General features: G+C 36.9%; 1 protein-coding gene across 2 annotated transcripts in view; it reads right to left on the bottom strand.

Annotated features, from left to right (window-relative positions):
* DENND4C (DENN domain containing 4C) overlaps positions 1 to 18,686 on the bottom strand; it is a 67,053-nt gene that overhangs the window by 3,491 nt on the left and 44,876 nt on the right. For both annotated transcript variants that reach the window (XM_072360295.1, XM_072360296.1), the window contains 12 exons: positions 17,186 to 17,311; positions 16,632 to 16,769; positions 14,192 to 15,343; positions 12,728 to 12,913; positions 11,446 to 11,555; positions 7,320 to 7,495; positions 6,387 to 6,569; positions 5,761 to 5,950; positions 4,640 to 4,885; positions 3,260 to 3,377; positions 1,931 to 2,084; positions 827 to 891 (listed from right to left, as the gene is read on the bottom strand). In XM_072360295.1, the coding sequence (XP_072216396.1) occupies positions 827 to 891; positions 1,931 to 2,084; positions 3,260 to 3,377; positions 4,640 to 4,885; positions 5,761 to 5,950; positions 6,387 to 6,569; positions 7,320 to 7,495; positions 11,446 to 11,555; positions 12,728 to 12,913; positions 14,192 to 15,343; positions 16,632 to 16,769; positions 17,186 to 17,311 (2,844 nt within the window). The remainder of the gene's footprint in view (positions 1 to 826; positions 892 to 1,930; positions 2,085 to 3,259; positions 3,378 to 4,639; positions 4,886 to 5,760; positions 5,951 to 6,386; positions 6,570 to 7,319; positions 7,496 to 11,445; positions 11,556 to 12,727; positions 12,914 to 14,191; positions 15,344 to 16,631; positions 16,770 to 17,185; positions 17,312 to 18,686) is intronic.

The raw sequence follows: 18,686 nt of genomic DNA, 5'->3' as shown, positions 1-18,686 counted from the left end.
TAATTACTACATCTACCCTTTCCTTAAACACCTCCAGGAATGGTAATTCTACCACCTCCCTGGTCAGCTTGTTCCAATGCTTAACCACTCTCCCCCCCAAAAAAAAAAAACCAACACAATATCCAACCTGAACCTCCCCAGCACATCTTAAGGCGACAGGACCTCTGGTCCTATTTCTATTTACCCAGGAGAAGAGATCAAAATCCACCTCACCTCACCACAACCTCTTTTCAGGTAGTTGTACAGAGGTGTAAGGTCTCCCCTGAGCCTCCTCGTCTCATTAACAATTTCAGTTCCCTAACTCACACTCCATTAAGACTTATGTTTCAGACACCTCACCAGCTTTGCTGCCCTTCTCTGAACACACTCCAGGGTTGTGATGTCTTTCACCAGTGTTGAGTGCAAGCAGGCAGTCAGTTCCCTGCTCCTGCTGGCTGCACTATTTCTGATAGCAAGTCAAGAAGCTGTTGGCCCTCTTGGCCACCTGGGCACACTGCTGGCTCACGTTCAGCTGCCTGACAGCTAACACCCTCAGGTTCCTCTCCTCTGTGCAGCCTTCCAGCCACTCTGACCCAAACCTGTAGCACTGCAAGGCATAATCATTTAATCAAAGCCAAAATTAATGGCCCCACATAGATTAAATTTTCAGAAAAGCAAAACCTACTTTAAGACTGACAACACAGAACTTTTCTTTAAAATGCATCAAATGAAAAGTTACTTAGAAATATACAGATGTTAATTTTCTTCACCAGCTTTCATTTAGAGTATTCAAGTATGTTGTACACATACCACATACACTACAAAATTCACAGTATTTTTCACTTACCAATGTCAATGTTCTCTCTTCCAAGAGATACCAGAGACAGGAAAAGAATTTCTCTGTAAAAACTCCTAGGAAATATATTGAAAGGTAAATAAAAGAACTTGCTGACTGTCTTCAGTTTAAAAAGTCACTGTCAAAGACACTAATCTTCCTCTATATAGTTTCTGCAGCTGTTCTTTTAATCATGCTTGTGAAGAATGCATGTGATCCACATGACCATTAGCTTGAGCTTTTCTGAATCCTAAATATTTGCCATTAGGTTATGAAGTTGTATTAACCATGGACCAGTAGTTACACTGGCTCTGAAAATCTCCCTGCCAAACACTTCTTAAAGCCTCCAGAAAAACAAGAGATGCAGAATCAAGCATCAACTATTTCAATTAACTCATTGCTGAGGATGAAATACACAGAGAGAACTTATTAATCAGCTATTTTTTGTTTGTTTGTTTGTTTTTGTTTGTTTCAGAAAGTAAAGATCTCTCTCAGAAGGGGCACTATCAAACTGAGTATTATTGTGAAAGATTCTCCTTTAGGCAGAACAACCTCGTTTGTTTTCAGTAACTACGAAGCCCAGAAGCAAAGATCAATTTAATGTAATAGACTCCTGAACACACTTTGGAAATTACATACTTCAGACTGCATTTGTATGAAGCCCTTTTTGAATTACTGCACAGATGGCAAAGGCAGTGTCTCACTTCACTTGGGATCATTCTACTAGCCACTTCTAAAGTTGGCAAAACTTCTGTAGCTGAATCTAGATAATTTGGAGACTATTCTAGATAAAGCAACAGCATATTGCACTTGCCAAAATCCACAAGGTACCTGTGTTGTTGTTTTTGTTTTTGTTTTTTTTTTTTTTTAATTCTCTTTTAAAACCCTTATTTTGATTAAACAGATGTATTTACTCATTTGATTTTGAATTTTGCATGTGGCTACAGAATGCATCTGTTCGTAAATACTGCATTAGGAATTAGAAACAGTGTTGAGTGGACATAAAGAACATTAGTATTCCCCAGAAGTTCTTATGGAATTCTCAGTGTGAAAAGCATATGGTCTGACCTTTATCTTTGAGTGGCAAATAAACATAAGAAGAGATTTTCACTTTACCTCTGTCGTTTCACATCTGGTTTAACTTTCTGTAGAAGGAGATGGATTGGTTTAACAACGTTATTATGTTGAATACTCAGTTTAATGTTCTCCAACAAAGTGTTTGTTTCCTGCTGATCTTCTGCCACTGCAGAGGATTTCTTTTCAGAAGAATCTGATTAAATAAAGCAGTTAGCTTAGATTCTTAGACACCTACTGCTGTGATTTATTGCTTACACTGCAACTACAGCAACATCATCAGTATTATTTTTTATTTTAAACAATGACTCATGAGAAAAGAAAATCCAATTACTGGCAAAAAAATAAGGTTATTGATTATGTAGTAACCGCATGGCATGTAAATGAAATGTAATCTGAACCTGGAGTCATAAGTATGCTGACCTGACAGTTCCAAAAATTGGCATGTACCATGGTTTTCTAAACACGGTCTCTGTGAAGACACTGCAACATGACTGTCATTCTTTCAGCCCATTTTAAACAAGCCTTTTGCTCCTTTATTTACTTATTTGCTCAAATACACATACATACACATCTTTATTCACAGCTGTGTACTTCAGTGATGATTTCCATATATTAAACTCAAATTAATATGCTTTGTGAAAGTAAAAGAAAATACATATTATTCTGTATTCCCAACCAGTTTTCTGATCAGTCTAATTACATTTAGGTTACTTTGGACAAACACCTTTTCATTACCTCAAAACCAGAACTTGCATGCTGCTATGAAAATTACTATGAAAACATGCTAAAAATGTACAGATTTAAAAAACTGAGAAGGTGGATTAGAAGTCAGGTCAGCAAAATAATTTTTACTGATCATAAAGGAATTCTCAGAAACATGTGGTGATTTTTTTTTATCCTTCTAAATTAAAGTTTTCTTGGATCTTAGTTTTTGGCAGTCCAGTAGGCTGCCAGATGCACTTATCAGTGGGATTTGAAACCTTTCATTCATTTATAAAACAACCAGATATTGCTCTGAAGTGCCATTTTCTACTATATTATGGCACAGCTATAACCAGATGATACCACCAAACATTCAAATCAAGGGAAGCTTATTTAACACCGAATCTAGAACAAATCCTCCCTTCCTGTGCGTATGTATAGCATAAGAAGAACTGGTTACATTCTTTTTCACAGAAATCAGAAAATAGCATCGCAAGTAATCTGACACTTGAGACTATGTTGAGTACCTAAAGGATTGTAAGTATTTCCTATACAAAAAATGATATCCATCTCTATGAGTATTGTAAACTTTAAGCACTACAAAACAACTGTTTCTTTCTGTAGCTTCTACTCCCCCTGCTTTCTTGTAACATTTGGTTTACTTACTGAGATTTCTCCAGGATATATACAGAGGCTCCCCTGGCTCTTGGTGGAGGTTGATATTGTCCCACAGAAGTTGGATGTACACTAGCTTGCTATCTTGAGCAAGAGATGTCAAAGGAAGCTATAAACATGAGGAAAGGGAAAAAGAACAAAAACACGCACTTACTGTATAAATCTGTTACTGTACTCCTTTTGCAAACAATCAAAAGTATTTCATTATTCTTGAATCCAAGAATCACAAAAACTCATGTCTTCTCAGAAGAAACCGCATTTACCAGGAGCAAAGTAGAGCAACATTTTTTAGTTTAGCTGGACACATGAAGATTGTTCAGTTTTCTATGAATATTTTCAGAATATATTTGGGTATGAATCCTAAATTATTTTTTGCATGTCAAATATGCTACTCTATTTGTATTACTTACTATAATACAGCTGAGTGTCTTTTGATTCAAGTAAGACTCAGTAAGCATATTTATGTGCTGATAATTCCAACAACTAGAAATTCCACTTGCACTGATCTATCAACCATTTATTTCCATTACAAAGTATGTGGGACTGAAAACAATTGCTTCAGAATTGTTTTAGAAAATTAAGCGCCTCTGGAACCACTGACACATTAGTGATTAGTGATACAAGAATACTAATAGACAATACTAGTGAACACCAATACAAAAATTAGTAGACAAGAAAAACACATCAGCAACGTATGAATTTAAATTGGTAATCACAATTTCATATCTTGTATTGTGATTTTTCCCTGCTAATACCTCTACTTCTCCAAATGCTTTAGATTTTATTGGAATTGGTCTTCAGCTCCATTTAAAAAAAAATGCTCCAAGGTGGTTTTAGGAAATTGAAGAACAAATCTTAAAATCAGGGTGCTTGTAAGTAGATATGAGATCACTAGTAGTTCATCACAAAAGCTGTATACAAATACCCATAGAATGTGGGTATTTGATCAAGCATACATCTGAAAATATCTGTTTCTTTAAACCGGAAAAGCAAAATATTCAAAAGGTAGCATCAATTATTTAGTTCCATTTATGTAGCAATGAAATTCCCCCTGGGTGAATAGGGAAAACTATTAACAGCAAAGAACAAATAATCTTGCCTAATAACTTTAAAAACATACATGCCAAAGCACAGGATCCACAACATGCACACTGTAACGTACTGTAAGTGAAGAAATCTCCACAAGCACATATACTATGCCTTTAGTTAATCCTATCCTTTCGTTTGTTCTTTTTCTCTTCTATTAAAAACTGCAATATATAATTCATTAAATTCAACCCATCCGTAAAGGACTTACCTACTCTTCTGAATCAATCTCACACATTTAAGGTATTGTAACAGCTGCAGTTCTAAACAGAGAAAGTCACTAACCTGCACTCCATCATTACAATGTTCAGATGTTAGAATAAGTCCAGGTAAATTGCTAGGTAGATCCAACCTTCGGAAATACCAGACTAAGTTCCAGAAGATTATGGGGTGTTGATTGATGAATTTGGATGTATGAATTACTTGTTCTCCCTCATTTTCCAATAGAGATTCAAGCTCCTTACGCAGTACCAAGGGGCTCAAGTAGGGTACAGATACAGGGAGAGGATTAGGTCTTTTAATTAAAGGATCCTAAAAACAAAACAAAAAATAAATACACAAGAACATCTGTTAGTTTACAAAATCACAGAATTTTCTGACCAGAATTTTACTTCAGAATTACTTTCCCTGAAAATCCCCCATTGAAACATTCCTTTTGACATTTGGAAGAAGTCTCTGCAAGTACTGAATATACACCAGCAGCATCAGCAGTTTTGACTACTGAGGTGTGTCTTATCTCTCTACAGCACTATCACTTAAGCTCATTTGCTTTCTCTTATATGAAAAAGATAAAATGCTGATTTGTAATAACTTGCCTCTGACTACAGTTTCAAGTTGTCTGAACTTGTACTAAGCTAGTGGCAAATGAATATAGCAGAAAAATATTTAATTATGTCATGTATGGTACTTAAATCAACAGTACATGTTAAGACAGCCTCTTGCCTATAAAAAGTACTAAGAGAGGAGGAACTAAGCGTCAGTTGAAAAAAAGTAATGTAATACTCCGAATATGTCTCCTACTTCTTTCCAGCCAACCCATCAGGTAAGTCTACTAGAATATACAGAAGTAAAAGCAGGAAAGCCTGCTGTGTTGTCTACACTAAGTGTTTAGTCTTCTGTACTAGTTGAGTTATTTTTACAACAACTTTCCAGCCTTAGAAAGACAAAAAGTAGCACTGTATTAGTTCTGACAAAGAGAACACAATATACTAAATTTATAGTTCTTCTAATTCTTTTAGACAAATTGAGCCAGGAAGACAACAAGATTTGTCCTAAGAACACGAAAATACACTTAACAACTTTTGTTCCCAAAAAAGGCAAGAACACTAGCAGCAGAACACTATTCATTTTAAACTCACTGTAGTCAGCATTTTCTTGTCAACACAGCACGTGACTCTGAAACTTACCACAACTTCTTGCAGACTATTTGGAAGACTAACTGTTGAAATGCCATGTGATGGTCTCTGGGAAAGATCAATGTTTTGCAGTGGACCTCCAACACTGTGGCTTCGAGTTAATGACACTCCCCTTTTTGGTGGATTATTGGCAGATGTCTTCACGGTTCTGGGATCTTTGCTCTGTTCTTCTGCAGTTTCACTGTTTCAATTTTAGAAGAGAACACGCTAGTGTGAACTATTTAATATTCCATTAGCAACAAGAAAAAGCAGAGAATGGTAATCATGTAAGTGAATGGAACCAAGAATCTCTATCAACAAGGAATCTGCTCAGTTAGTTCTATAGAATTTCTTTGTCTTTAAAAGCTGAAGGCTTTCTAACAGTACTAAGTAGAAGCTCAACCTACTTACAGCAGACAAACATGAAGATTCAAACTCTATTTCTGCAGACAGTAGTATTCCTAAAAGGCACTCATTTACAGGAAAAGACTCACATCATATTGGTAAGAGTACACTTACAACAAAGAAAAAGTATAAGAGGAAACAACCAAGTTGCAGTTGGATTTTTCCACCACGTATGGTGCTTAAGCCAATTTTCCCTAGAAACAGAAATGGACTAAGAATCCTTCTCTACCCACCTCTGCTCAGTTGTGGAGCTAGATTCTTCAGCTATAGTATGGCTGGACTGTGGGTGATCTGAAAAACTGATCAAGTCAGTAACAGCTGGACTGGACAACAGCTTCTTCTCCAATAGATCCGTGGTTAATGGAGTATTACTACTTTGTAAACTATCTCCCGAGGTACTTTGCTTCAGGAAAAAGCTAAATTAAAACATGAATGGGACATGAGGGGACACAGGCTAAGATAAATCATAGATTCATTTAAGCTACTATTTTCAACATTTACTTTCAAAAGGTAGCAAAAATCAAGAAGAACAACATTTAAAAGCTTGACAAGGTGACATAATCTTCATCCTCTTCTGACCATGGTAATTCACACAGGGAAAATCAATGAAAATATAGAGAAACTGTATCCACAAAATAAGAAATTGTACCCTATACTCTAAGGATATATAGTGGCAAGGGAACTTAGTTTGTAATGGTTCTCAATCAGTAACAGTATATCAATACCAGATGTATCAATAAAAACAGCTGTTACTGTAACATAACTTCAGAGAGTAGGGGATCGGTGTCTGACTATGGACACAAGAAAACAGCAACAAGATCTCGTTTTGCAAGTGCATTCTGAGTACACACACTAGCAATATGCATTTCAGCAGTAAAGAAACAAAATGAAAACAGTCCTACTGCTACTATGCAATAAAGCTTACAAAGAAAATATCAAGACTGGTAGAAAAACACAACTACTTCTCTTTTGATTATTTTACTACACGAGCCAGCAGTTTACACAATTTATAATTTCCTTCAGTACAGTCACAACTGTTGGACAGCTGCATTCCTAAAAATACCTAGACACAGATACTGGAAAATATAACAAAAATACTTTTGTGAAAAAATGTAACTGCACACAGGTGAAAAGGCAGATAACCAACATCTATGAAGCTCACTAACCTTGCAGAGCCACGTAGGTCTTTAAACTCAATGTTAAGTAAAGGCAGGAAAATATTTTTACAGAAAGGACAGGTGGTGTTCAAGTTTGAATCATCTGCTGTCCATCCAGCCATAATTTCTTCATCATAAACCAAAGCACCACAAGCTCTACATTGAGAGCAGCTTGACATCAAAACCTAAAACAAGAAGGAAGGAAGGAAGATTATCATTCTTCTTTTAGAATTCCTTTAAAATTGCCTATGTTGGCTTAGCATTTATATGAGTTTCACAGAACCCCAGAATGGCTCAGACTGGAAGGGACCTTAAAGATCACCCAGTCCCAACCCCCTCATCATAATCAGGCTTGCTGCCTACTAGATCACGTTATCCAAAACCTCATCCAACCTGGTCTTCAGCATCTCCAGGGATGGGGCATCCACAGCTTCTTTTGAGGAACCTGTTTCAGTGCCTCACCTCTGAGTAAAAACTTTCCTCCTAATTACTAATCTAAATCACTTCTCTCAGAGCTTAAAAACATTCCCCCCTTGTTCTATTACTATCTGCCAGTGTAAAAAGTTACTCTCCCTCCTGTTTATAAGCTCCTCCCTTTAAGTACAAGTCAGTAATGAGGTCTCCCTACATCTTACTCTCCTCCAGGCTCAACAAGTCCAGCTCCCTCAACCTGGAATGTGCTGGCCTTGCAGGCTGGATGAAGAGAGACCTTGAGCTGGGGAAAAACAGCCCAGTAGTTGATAAACTATGGCAGAAGGATGGGAATCATGGGGAATTACACTAAATCTAAGCCAGCTGTTAGGAGAATAGAACAGCAGGAAAATGACTCCCTCCCTGAATCCCTTGGGGCAAGGAGAGTTATATTATGGACAGAAGGAATTGAGAAAAGCATTCCCAAGGATTTAGTGGTCAACACAGCCCATAAATAGTTTGAACGCATTAAATTATTGCTGCCAATCTCGCTGCAGCTGAGCTGCAATATCTGTTTGTATTACAGTAATCCCAAATTCCTGTACACAGTGGAACACATCTGGAGACAAGGTCTAAAGCATGCTGAATTAGAACATCTTCGTGGACTACTGGTTTTTATAAGAACCGTGTTTCTGTTTTTAATTTTAATGATCTTGTGTAAACCCAGATTGTAAATATATTGGGAACATACTATTTGCTACTGTAGCATAATCACAGGTGTCATGATTTTGCATGGATGGGTTGTTTAAATATATGCGATGAATCAGTTGCCATCTAAAATAATCTCAATATCATTAAAAGACATTATTCAGCACCTCCAACAGAATGTTGACGGAGGGTAGTAGGATAAATTCTTTTGTGTTTTCATACTTTCATCTAAACAATGGTTAGTATTTCTTCTACAAATGGGAACTGTAATTATTATTGTGTTTTTTCTACTTCGCATTGCATTTTCATAAGTCTGCTTGTTCTCTTTCTTATTTTCTGTGCATTATGTACAAATCAACGCCATTCAAGATCAACTGTGAGACATTCATATCTTGGTGAGGAGGACAGTGCTAACATGAGAAACCACTCCAACTGTGGGACTGAATTCTTGGAACCTAACCTGGTTCCCTGGTAAGGTTTTACCGCTCATGGGATGGGGAAGATAGATGGTAAATTGTGGAATTATCATTTTAGGTATTTTACTGTCTGCAGTAATTATACCCCTTATGACAATACCACATTAGGCTCCAGAACACTATATATCTTCTCTCCTTGTCCTTTTTCTTCGTTTTTTCATCTGCTACGTTCACATAACCATGGTCTATTAATTGTTTGAGTCATGGGACAGTGTAACATACCAATGAAGAATTCTGTGGTATGCTTGGAACTGTCTCAAACACTTGTAGATAAGAATATAAAGTATGACAACACAATAATGACTAAAGATGTGGTTGAAGGAGGGAGTCCCATCAAAACAGGATGGCCTTGGTTTGGCCAAAACTCCACTGTTCAAGGGACAGAATGACCTTTAGAAATGACTAACAGATATTGAAGTTGTGATTGTAGGCATGCAAAACATGCAGACTCTACAGAGTCTAGCAGGCATAAAAGGATGCCTGAGAGATGCTCAGGCAGGACTTCTGCATGAGTGCTCCAAGAGTCTAAGAACCTGCACTGGCTGGATCAGTGATTTCTTTCTCTGCCCATCTCAATCTCTCTTTCTCCACTCCCACACCCCTTACTTTTGTTTTTCCTCTTGAAGTTGCTAAGTAAAGCAAGGTTCATTTTGATTTTCTGTTAAGTTGCACAGTTTGGCTGCACACCTTACACAGATAAAAGAACTGGCAGTCTTACAATTACAAGGTAATCACAGAAGTATAAGTATCAGAATGCCAGTTTAGAGACTTGAGTTTATTGTCATTACTGACCACGCTCAAGTTACCTTCTCCTCGTAACTTCTACTATGAAAGGCAAATAGTAATCATTTTGGCTAGATATTTTGAGAGCTGCAAGAAACATTAATCATAACACTAATTTACCATTTGCAACTGCTCACTACTGTGAATGCATCTGCATATATAAATTGAATATCTGCGTTTCCTCAAAAGTAAAAATTACTAAGAAACCTCTGTGATGGAAAAAACAGATTATTAATTCTTACCTTGTGAAGGTCTTATTTCTAAACTAGATTGAGGACTGGAGAAAAGATGCTCAAAAATATTACTGTAGTAGCTGAGAAACTATTTATAGTAGCTCTTTTATAGGCTTCTCCTTACTTCTTTGTTTCATTTGCACAGGAAGTAACAAAAAACACCACCAAACACATAATGTAATACCTCTTAGATCAATAGGAACATTTTTCTTTTAGTATTCTATACTTACACTATCCTACTTTTATACATTTTACTATACTATTACTATGTAAGGTAGTACCTTACATAAAGTGCCTAGGCATGGAGATCAAACATGAAAGATGATTACATGGGACCTAAAGAAAACAACACTACAGAAAAATGACCAAGGCAAATGAAGTGACCACCACCTAAATATCTGAACTCTGAAAGCACCTACACGCAGTAACTGAAATAGACAGGCAAACCACATCATTGTACTGTGCCAGTATGGTACAGAACTTTTTTTTTTTTTTTTTCCCCCACAGCAGCCCTTATTGTCCTGTATCTTTAACTTATGAACAATGAACATCAACATTTTAAATGTTGCTGTCCAGAGCTGACACACCACTGATGCCTTTTTTTTTTTGTCCCTGTTAACTGTTGGAGGGGTCCAGAGGAGGGCCACAAAGATGACCGAAGGGTTGAAGCACCTCCCCTACGAAAACAGGCTGAGGGAGTTGGGCTTGTTCAGCCTGGAGAAAAGAAATTCATTGCAGCCTTATAGTACCTAAAGGGAGCCTATAAACAGAAGGGTAGTCGAGTCTCTGAAAGGGTAGATAACAGCAGTCCAAGGGGAAATGGTTTTAAGTTGAAGGAGGGAAGATTTAGGTTGGATGTCAGGGGGAAGTTCTTTACCATGAGAGTGGTAGGAGCTGGAACAGCTGCCTAGAGAGGCTGTGGATGCCCCATCCCTGGAGGTATTCAAGGCCAGGTTGGATGGGGTCCTGGGCAGCCTGGTCTAGTATTAAATGGGGAGGTTGGCCACCCTGCCAGTGGCAGGGGGGGGGTTGGAGATTCATGATCCTTGAGGTCCTTTCTAACCCAGGCCACACTTTGATTCTGTTAATTGTCTTCACCTTGATCCTAAAGTTATTTCCTTGCTTCTGCTCTTCAGATTTTTGATCTCCTTCATTCTAATGAAGTGGAATGAGTGGATAAAGGGGTTTAGAGATATGTAGAGACAATCCACCACAATTACCTAGTACAAATAAATAATTTTCTTTAAGAAGAAAAAGTTTGAAAGGAAAAAGAGTCCTGTTTTCATACTAACTTCTGCTGCACATCAAGCTTTATCTAAATTATCTCTTCTCCCTACATGAGAGATACACAAAAACACTTGAAACACTTTTTTAGAATTACTGACACATCGAGCCCCTTTGCAGAAGAAACATGCAAAAAATGTTACTATGAAAAATTCAACCACAATCCAACTGAACAGGTAATTAATTCACATAATCGTATCAAGTAATTGTATCTTTAATAAATGAATGTATTAATGTTACCTCCATTGCATAGTTCTGGAAAATGCTGGATAAACTAGTGTTATGAGAAGAGCTGAGCTCTGACTTCTCAGAATCTGGAACTTTCGTACTTCTTGGGAATGAAACTTCACCTGTACAGAAAAGTAGTTCAGGTCTCCAATCAAGAAAAGAAAGGAACAATTCCAAAACAGAACTTCTATTCAGCCAAAACAGAAAAAGGTACCAGATCTCAAAAGAAGCGTGTAGCTCTATAACTTTACTGGAATTGCAACACACAATGATATCAATGTGATTAACATTTCAAATTTATTTTTGTCTAATAATATCGAACAGTCAGGAAAAATCACAACAGTGAATAAAATCTGAAAATACAAGGAATGGCAAAGGGCCAGTAAGATTGCTCAATATACAGAATCTAGAAAAGGTGTTCAGCATTTCTTGAACAATGCATTGGTATGCAGATAACAAAAGGAAGCACAGTGCCAGGTGAGATGCAGAGTACCACATATGCCAGTACTGTGATTAAGTATTCCCTGGCTAATATTGTCATAAAACTAGCAGATCTTTCTTAAGGCTTAAGGTTCAGGGTTATGAGCTTTGATGAGAAGGGGAAAAACAGCTGGAATATCAAAAGTAAATGGTTGGAATCTGTTTCATGAAGCATAACCACCCCATTACTTTAAGTAACAATCTCCTGACTAAAATCACTACTAGAGCCACCTTGAAGAAGGTTCCTTTGCTTCTTCAGATAAAATTTGTGAACAAATTTACATACCCTGGATAGCTGAAACAGTTTGTTAGTTCTTACTACCATCTCAACAAACTGGGATTAGAACACTGGTCTTCAGACTTTATATTCCTAACAGATTTTGCTACAAAGGGACATCTTACAACAAGCCCTCTTCCTCTCTTGATGCACATGGAATTTATCATACTTATATCATTAATTTACAACAGAAATATCTCAACCAAACACGAAGGTGCTTCTGCAAAACACTATGCAACTATTTGCAGTTCTTGAATATAGAGGAAGTATTTTACAGTTAAGTCCCTGTGTTTTGCATTGGCATTTTATACATTCAGCAAAGAGAAGCATTAGCTATTTGCTACTGCAAGGGAACAGTATTTATAAAACAGATAAAAAGTCTGTGCTTATTTTAAGATCTTGAAATAATTTCAGTTTATGGTAACACAGCCTCTGTTTTGAATGATTTCAGACATAACATTTTCACTCAACTGTTATATTAATAAACAGATTTTGGAGGGGAAAAAAAATAAAAGTTAAAAAATTTTAAAAAATCACCTATATTGTAATGTTGCCTTCCTGCTTCTCCACTGCTACTGCTGCTGCCAAGACTAGTAGTACTTTGTGCAAGCTCATTTGCAAGTAGTCCTGGTAGTCCTGGGACTCCAGTTCTCGATGACAGATTATCTCCTAAAATACTGTCTTCAAAACCAGCAGGGAAGTTGAAGTCTCCTGGACTGTTTTCTTCCTTTAACATTAAAAAAGAAAGATCAGCATTTTTTAGGTTTATTTAATTCCATCTTTATCTTCACCAGTAATTAAATGATTACTATTTTTAAACAAAAGATACACGCAGACAATCTTAATGGACAAAACATTAAAAAGAAAACATTTAACTTCTTTGTTACAGGAGAAACGAGGAAAGAAAGGAAAAAACCCACACAGAATAAAGGAAAATCCAACAAATTAAGGGAATTTTGACAATCCCTTGAAAAAAATTCTAAGAAATAAGGTCAACATAACAAAAAAAGACACTGAAAAAAAACTTAGGGCATGATTTAAAAAAACAAAACAAAACAAAAACCAAACAAATAAAAGACCTTTGAAAAGAACCAGTCGATATTTATTATTATCAGAAAAATATAGGCAATAACTGGTCAAAAAAGGGGAAGAAATGTGTTTTTTGTATTTAGTATAAAAGACCAACATCAGATAAATCTGTTTCAAGTAAAAATAAATCTACACAGCTATTTCCTTCCCATTTATTAAACAGATGGGAAAACAGAGGCAGAATTTGAAAAAGGAAACAAGGCACTGTCTTAATGGCCTCAAGAGAGAACACAAATCCTTGGGGAGCAAAGCACCAGGTAAAGGAGTTAACCAGATCAAACAGAAGTCTTTCCAGAGACAGAAAAGTGCATCTGGAAGTACAGTAGTAAGATATAGTGTAATCCTTTCCTAATATAATATCCATCTCCTCTTACATTTGTCTCACTATGCTCTAAAACATTTTAAGCTTAAAAAGACTCTTCATTACGTGTGCTCACATAGGAACTTCAACGTTTCATTACCAAATTCCTGAAGAGTGTATTTACTAGAGATCGAGCTGTCTTTTATTGCATTCAGCTTTAGGATTCAACAACCTGATTCCTTAGGTTTGTGGAATTCAATTTTTCACTTTTTATTTATTTATTTATTTTTTAAAGCAATATTAGATTACATCTTGTTGTTCTTATTGGTGTTCCTTTGAAAATAACTAAATCTACAAGTGTAGGAAAGAAAGAAATGTTGAGAATGCAACATGTTGAGTTTTGAGTTCACTACATCAAAACCATTTAATTTGCTTTCAACTGAAAACTTTTTCAGCAGCAGCAGAAAACTCCAACACAAATATGTTCTTTAAAATTAGCTTATAACGTTCATTACTTAATAAAAATACACAATGCTGTGGAGCTATCTTCTGGGCACAGAAGTCAGCACTCTTAATTTTGTCTACTGAAACTTTTCATTTTTGAAAAATACTTGCCTCATCATCTGAGTAGTTATATACTGAAGTTACAGCTCCCCACATCTTGCTGGCCACATTGGCAGCCTGTTTCATGCCTGATTTTAGAACATCCATTTTTGGCCCAGACAATATATTGTCTAACTTCAAATTAGACAAAGTTGTTACAACCGATCCTAAGGAGCCATGTGGAGAAGAACGACCCAATCCTGTCAAAGATGAAGATCGCTCCTTTTGGACTCGTGGATGCATCTGTTGTTTTGGTCGTCCAGTAAATGTTTTGGATCTAGAGACAGAAGGACTTTTGCGATTTTCATATGACTCACGGGGTGGTGGGATGGGATCCAAAGGCAGGCTTGACCTCCTTTCCTGGGTGTGACTAAGTGTACCAGAAGCTTCTGTTTCCCTGTCTGGCTTGTGCAGTTCCATGCTGGGAAACTTACTACTCACTGGGCTCTTGAGATTCATATAGTTCTCAATTTCATCTGCCAAATTCCGTGCTACAACTGGTGACACCAGCTTTTCTTCAGCTTCTGGGAGTCTTCGTTGGATACTGTCAGTAGCCAGCAAAGATAAAGGATCCAAGCCTACTTCAACATCTTCCCTTTCAATAGGCTTAACCACCCCATAAAAGCTATTCCTTTTAGTAGTTGCATCTTTGGATTCCACTTTCTGGTTTTTGGACTCAGCTACCTGTTCAGTTTTCATGTCCTCTACCATGGTCACATTTTCATTTCTTCCGTTCTCAAGATGTTCCTGCCCTTCCCCAGGTTCCTCCAGAACAGGTGAAGTTCTGTGCTCCAATTCCCAATCACTATCAGAAACACGACTCCAAGTGCCATTTTTGCCAGACACCTGTTGATCAACAGCATTATCAAAGCTGTGGGATTTACTTGTATTACATGGTGAAGTGTTGGCCCCAGATAAAGCTGCTGTTAAAATCTTGGCATCCGCTCCCATCATTATTGCTATTTCTTTGGAGTGCAAGTCCAAGCTCCCTTTTTTCATCAGCATTCCTGCTTTGCTTTCACTGCTGAAACTGCAGCTTCTCTCTGAAAATAGTTTCTGCCTCTTCTGTCCTTTCTCACTTGTTTTTTTGGGAGGAGCATCACCAAAGACTGCGTCTTCAACTGAATCCTGAGTGATGGACAGTAGGTTTGAACCAGTTTCTGAAAGAGAAATGGCATTAATATGGTATCCATAACCATCAAAACTGTTGCCTTCTGAAATCATCCAGCATTTCTACTGAGAAGACAGTGAGCAACACAATCTCAAGGTCCCATTAGAAAGTTAAACTGGTATTAACATGCTATCTTAGTGGCTGCAAAGGTACCTTGCAGATCAAAAACTGTCTTATCTTTTGACTCTTTGAAGCTTTTTCTAGCTTCTACCTCTTTTCCTGTGCTGTCTCCCCAGCAGACAGTAGGTAACACTTCAGTGAAGGAAAGCACAATTATAACTGTGTGTTCTACTTCATTTTTTCCCCTGAGCTATCTTCACAGATCCATACATCAAACTCCATATTTCATTCTGAAGAAAAGTAACATATACAGGCACAACAAAGCAGCACAGTTTTGTTTATGATGGAAATACAGGGAACAACATTAAATTTAGCATGTGTGAGATATTAACTAATTCTAAAAACATTACAGGCAAGATGTCCTTAGAAAGCTAGGCTAGGTAAGCAAAAAACTTCTAAGGATCTCCATAAGGAAAGTAATCCTACTATATCAGGATTCAAATAGAGCAATAAATGTATCATGTCCGTTGCTTGAGAATATTTGAGTGTCCTACTGATGCTGCTGCTTCTTCTCATAACTGTCACAGAGTTTCTGAGTAATTTCTTGTCTGAGACTCAACTCTTTGATATCAAACTAAATGCTGATAACCCTCTTAAAAACTCCTGCTGTTCTGCACCTGACCAGTGAATATGGACTACACTGCCTTAGTCAAAGACAGGCATAAAAATGGGAGGCAGGGGAAGAGTCCCAAGATTTGTCTGTCATATATGCATTAGTCTTCCTCATTAAAAACCACCAGATATGTAAATAAATCTTGTGCGTCACTAAGAAGATATGTATTGATCCCAGATTATACACTGGCAGCATAAGACACTGGATATATGTGATTTGTCCAAGGTCACCGACCTTCAGGTGACCAAAAGTCAAAAGTAAAGACTCTAGTTCTCCTGGTTTTCTAGCACATTACTTAAATACCATCTGCAGGGGACAGGAAAGATCTTTAGTTCAATCTACTGAGCGCTACTGATTTTCAACATTAATATCCACAAATTATTTTAAAAATCATCTAGAAAGTATAATAGTGGAAAGTAGATATTGTGTAAGACATTTGCACTTTTATTAGAAGTATTTTTTAAGTAGCACTGAAGATGTTGCAAAACATTATAGCACAACAAGCTCAAAACTTCAGCAAGTTCTGTTTCAGCGAGTGACTCACCACTGGTTTTCCTTCCACTGCAATCAAAAATGCCAGATGGAACTTTCACAATACTGTTACCCCAAACAGGCGGATCTGCTGGACTATGAACTTCTATATTTAGCTGTTTCTTCTCATCAGATTCCTCACTGCAAACCTCTAAAAGAAAGATAACGTGAATTTTAGTTAACTAAACTGAACAACTCCATGTACACTGTTACAGAAAACAAATACTCTGTTTTGCCATACAGTTACAATCTGGAAAGTCAGTCCTACCAGTAGGTAGCATTTTCTGGGAGCAGGATCTTGGAAGACGACAGTAGAGAGTATGACAAAGAGTGTGTGGCTGTTCATGAGGCTATAGTTTGTGCCAATTTCTTCCCTTGGTATTTTTTCAACAAATCAAAGCAGAGTAGCAGTTCTCAGTTCTTCATTAAAGACTGTCTAATGATAATATCAGAGGCCCTAACTGACCTTGGTAACATTACAAATTAAAAGCATTAGTTATTTATGGCAGACTCGTGGATGAAGAAAACATATTAAAAACATAATCAGTATAAACATGCATACTTAACCTCCTATTAGTTCTTCAACTTTAGAAGAAACGTCTTTTTCTACTTGTGTTTCAGTTGCATGAAGACTATCACCATTGTCCCTTAACAGCTCATCTTTAGATCCATAGCCCTGGTCTGACTGACCGCCTGTTTAAAGGAATAAAAATATGAGCCTCAGATTAGTTTTTCCTTGCTGAATTTTTCAACAGGAAAATAAAAACTAACATCAATTTATTTCATGTTCTATCCTGCCAGAAACATTCAGAAGAGGAATCACAAAAATGCCTAACCTGTGCACAGATCTACTTGGTAATGGTGAAAACAGATATGAGTAGACTATGCAGTTCAATCTTCTTTTTCTAATTTACATAATATTACTTTTAAACTATATAAGCATTATTTCTCCAGAAGCAGTAGAGTTACTTATTTTAACACATGGTATCTTCCTTCATTCCTTTCCCTTTCCCCTCTCATTACTAAGAAATTTTTCATTGCTGGGCAGCCTAAACTCTCATGTACATCTACAAGAGAAATTTACACACATACAACTGCAATTGAATCAACTTCTATCAATGAAAACACCCCTAAAAACAACTCTACTGCAAACTGTGCTATGTTTCTGCAGTATGTACAAATTACAGAAAATAACAGGAAAAAAAAAAAAAGTAGAAAACTAAGCTTTTAAAACATTCTGTTCTTCTGTGCTACCAGTCATATTTGGCACCTCTAACTCATTCTTTTATGAAATAATATAGTCCAAAAAAAACTACCACAGGAAATAATTAAAAAAAGACTCATTCTTTGTTCGCTTTCACTGAAAGTGCTACTGCATATGCAAAAAATACACAAATATTATATGAGACATATTCAGCAGCAGCATGTTAAGCAAGATTATTTATACACCTCAGAGTATCTATCCAGGATACATGACAGTATTTGGAAAGATCGAAGTATGTTATTGGGTACAAAATTTAAGTTAATGGTACAAAAGGTATTAGAAGATTCCATAAAAATTGAATGACTGATGTAATTTATCTAAATGTATTACTGCTGTTAATTTTTCCAGCATAGAGCAAATGCAGAAACGTGTAGCCACCAGTTATCACATTTGACTACTGTGCTAAATAACCTTTTCTACACAAAGACTACTTCTGGTATTCTTAGGTCCTTATTTTCCCTCTATTCTCAGCGATGTTAGTCTCTCTGCATTTCACTGAAGTGAAAATACCCTATCAATAAATGGGCAAATTACCTGCAGAAGTAACAGCCAAGGGTAGAATTAATGTACATGTGCATCCAAGGCTTCACACCATGTAAGTCTGCACCCCACACCATGATAGTCAAGGACAAATGCAGCACCCAAGAGACAGCAAAGAGCAAAAAGCAGAGCAACAAAGGGCAGAGAGAAGGAGAGTTCAGTAATGTAGGCAGCCATATCAGATGAAGTTCAGGAATCAGACACCAAGTTCTCTTCAAAGAGATATCAAAAACATGAAGAGTGTGCAAGAACTATTTGTACAGT

This window comes from Excalfactoria chinensis, chromosome Z (assembly GCF_039878825.1).
Source record: "Excalfactoria chinensis isolate bCotChi1 chromosome Z, bCotChi1.hap2, whole genome shotgun sequence".
In the NCBI taxonomy this organism is placed as follows: domain Eukaryota; kingdom Metazoa; phylum Chordata; class Aves; order Galliformes; family Phasianidae; genus Excalfactoria; species Excalfactoria chinensis.
Note: the sequence above shows the minus strand (reverse complement) of the source record. Positions and strands in the feature narration are given on the sequence as shown.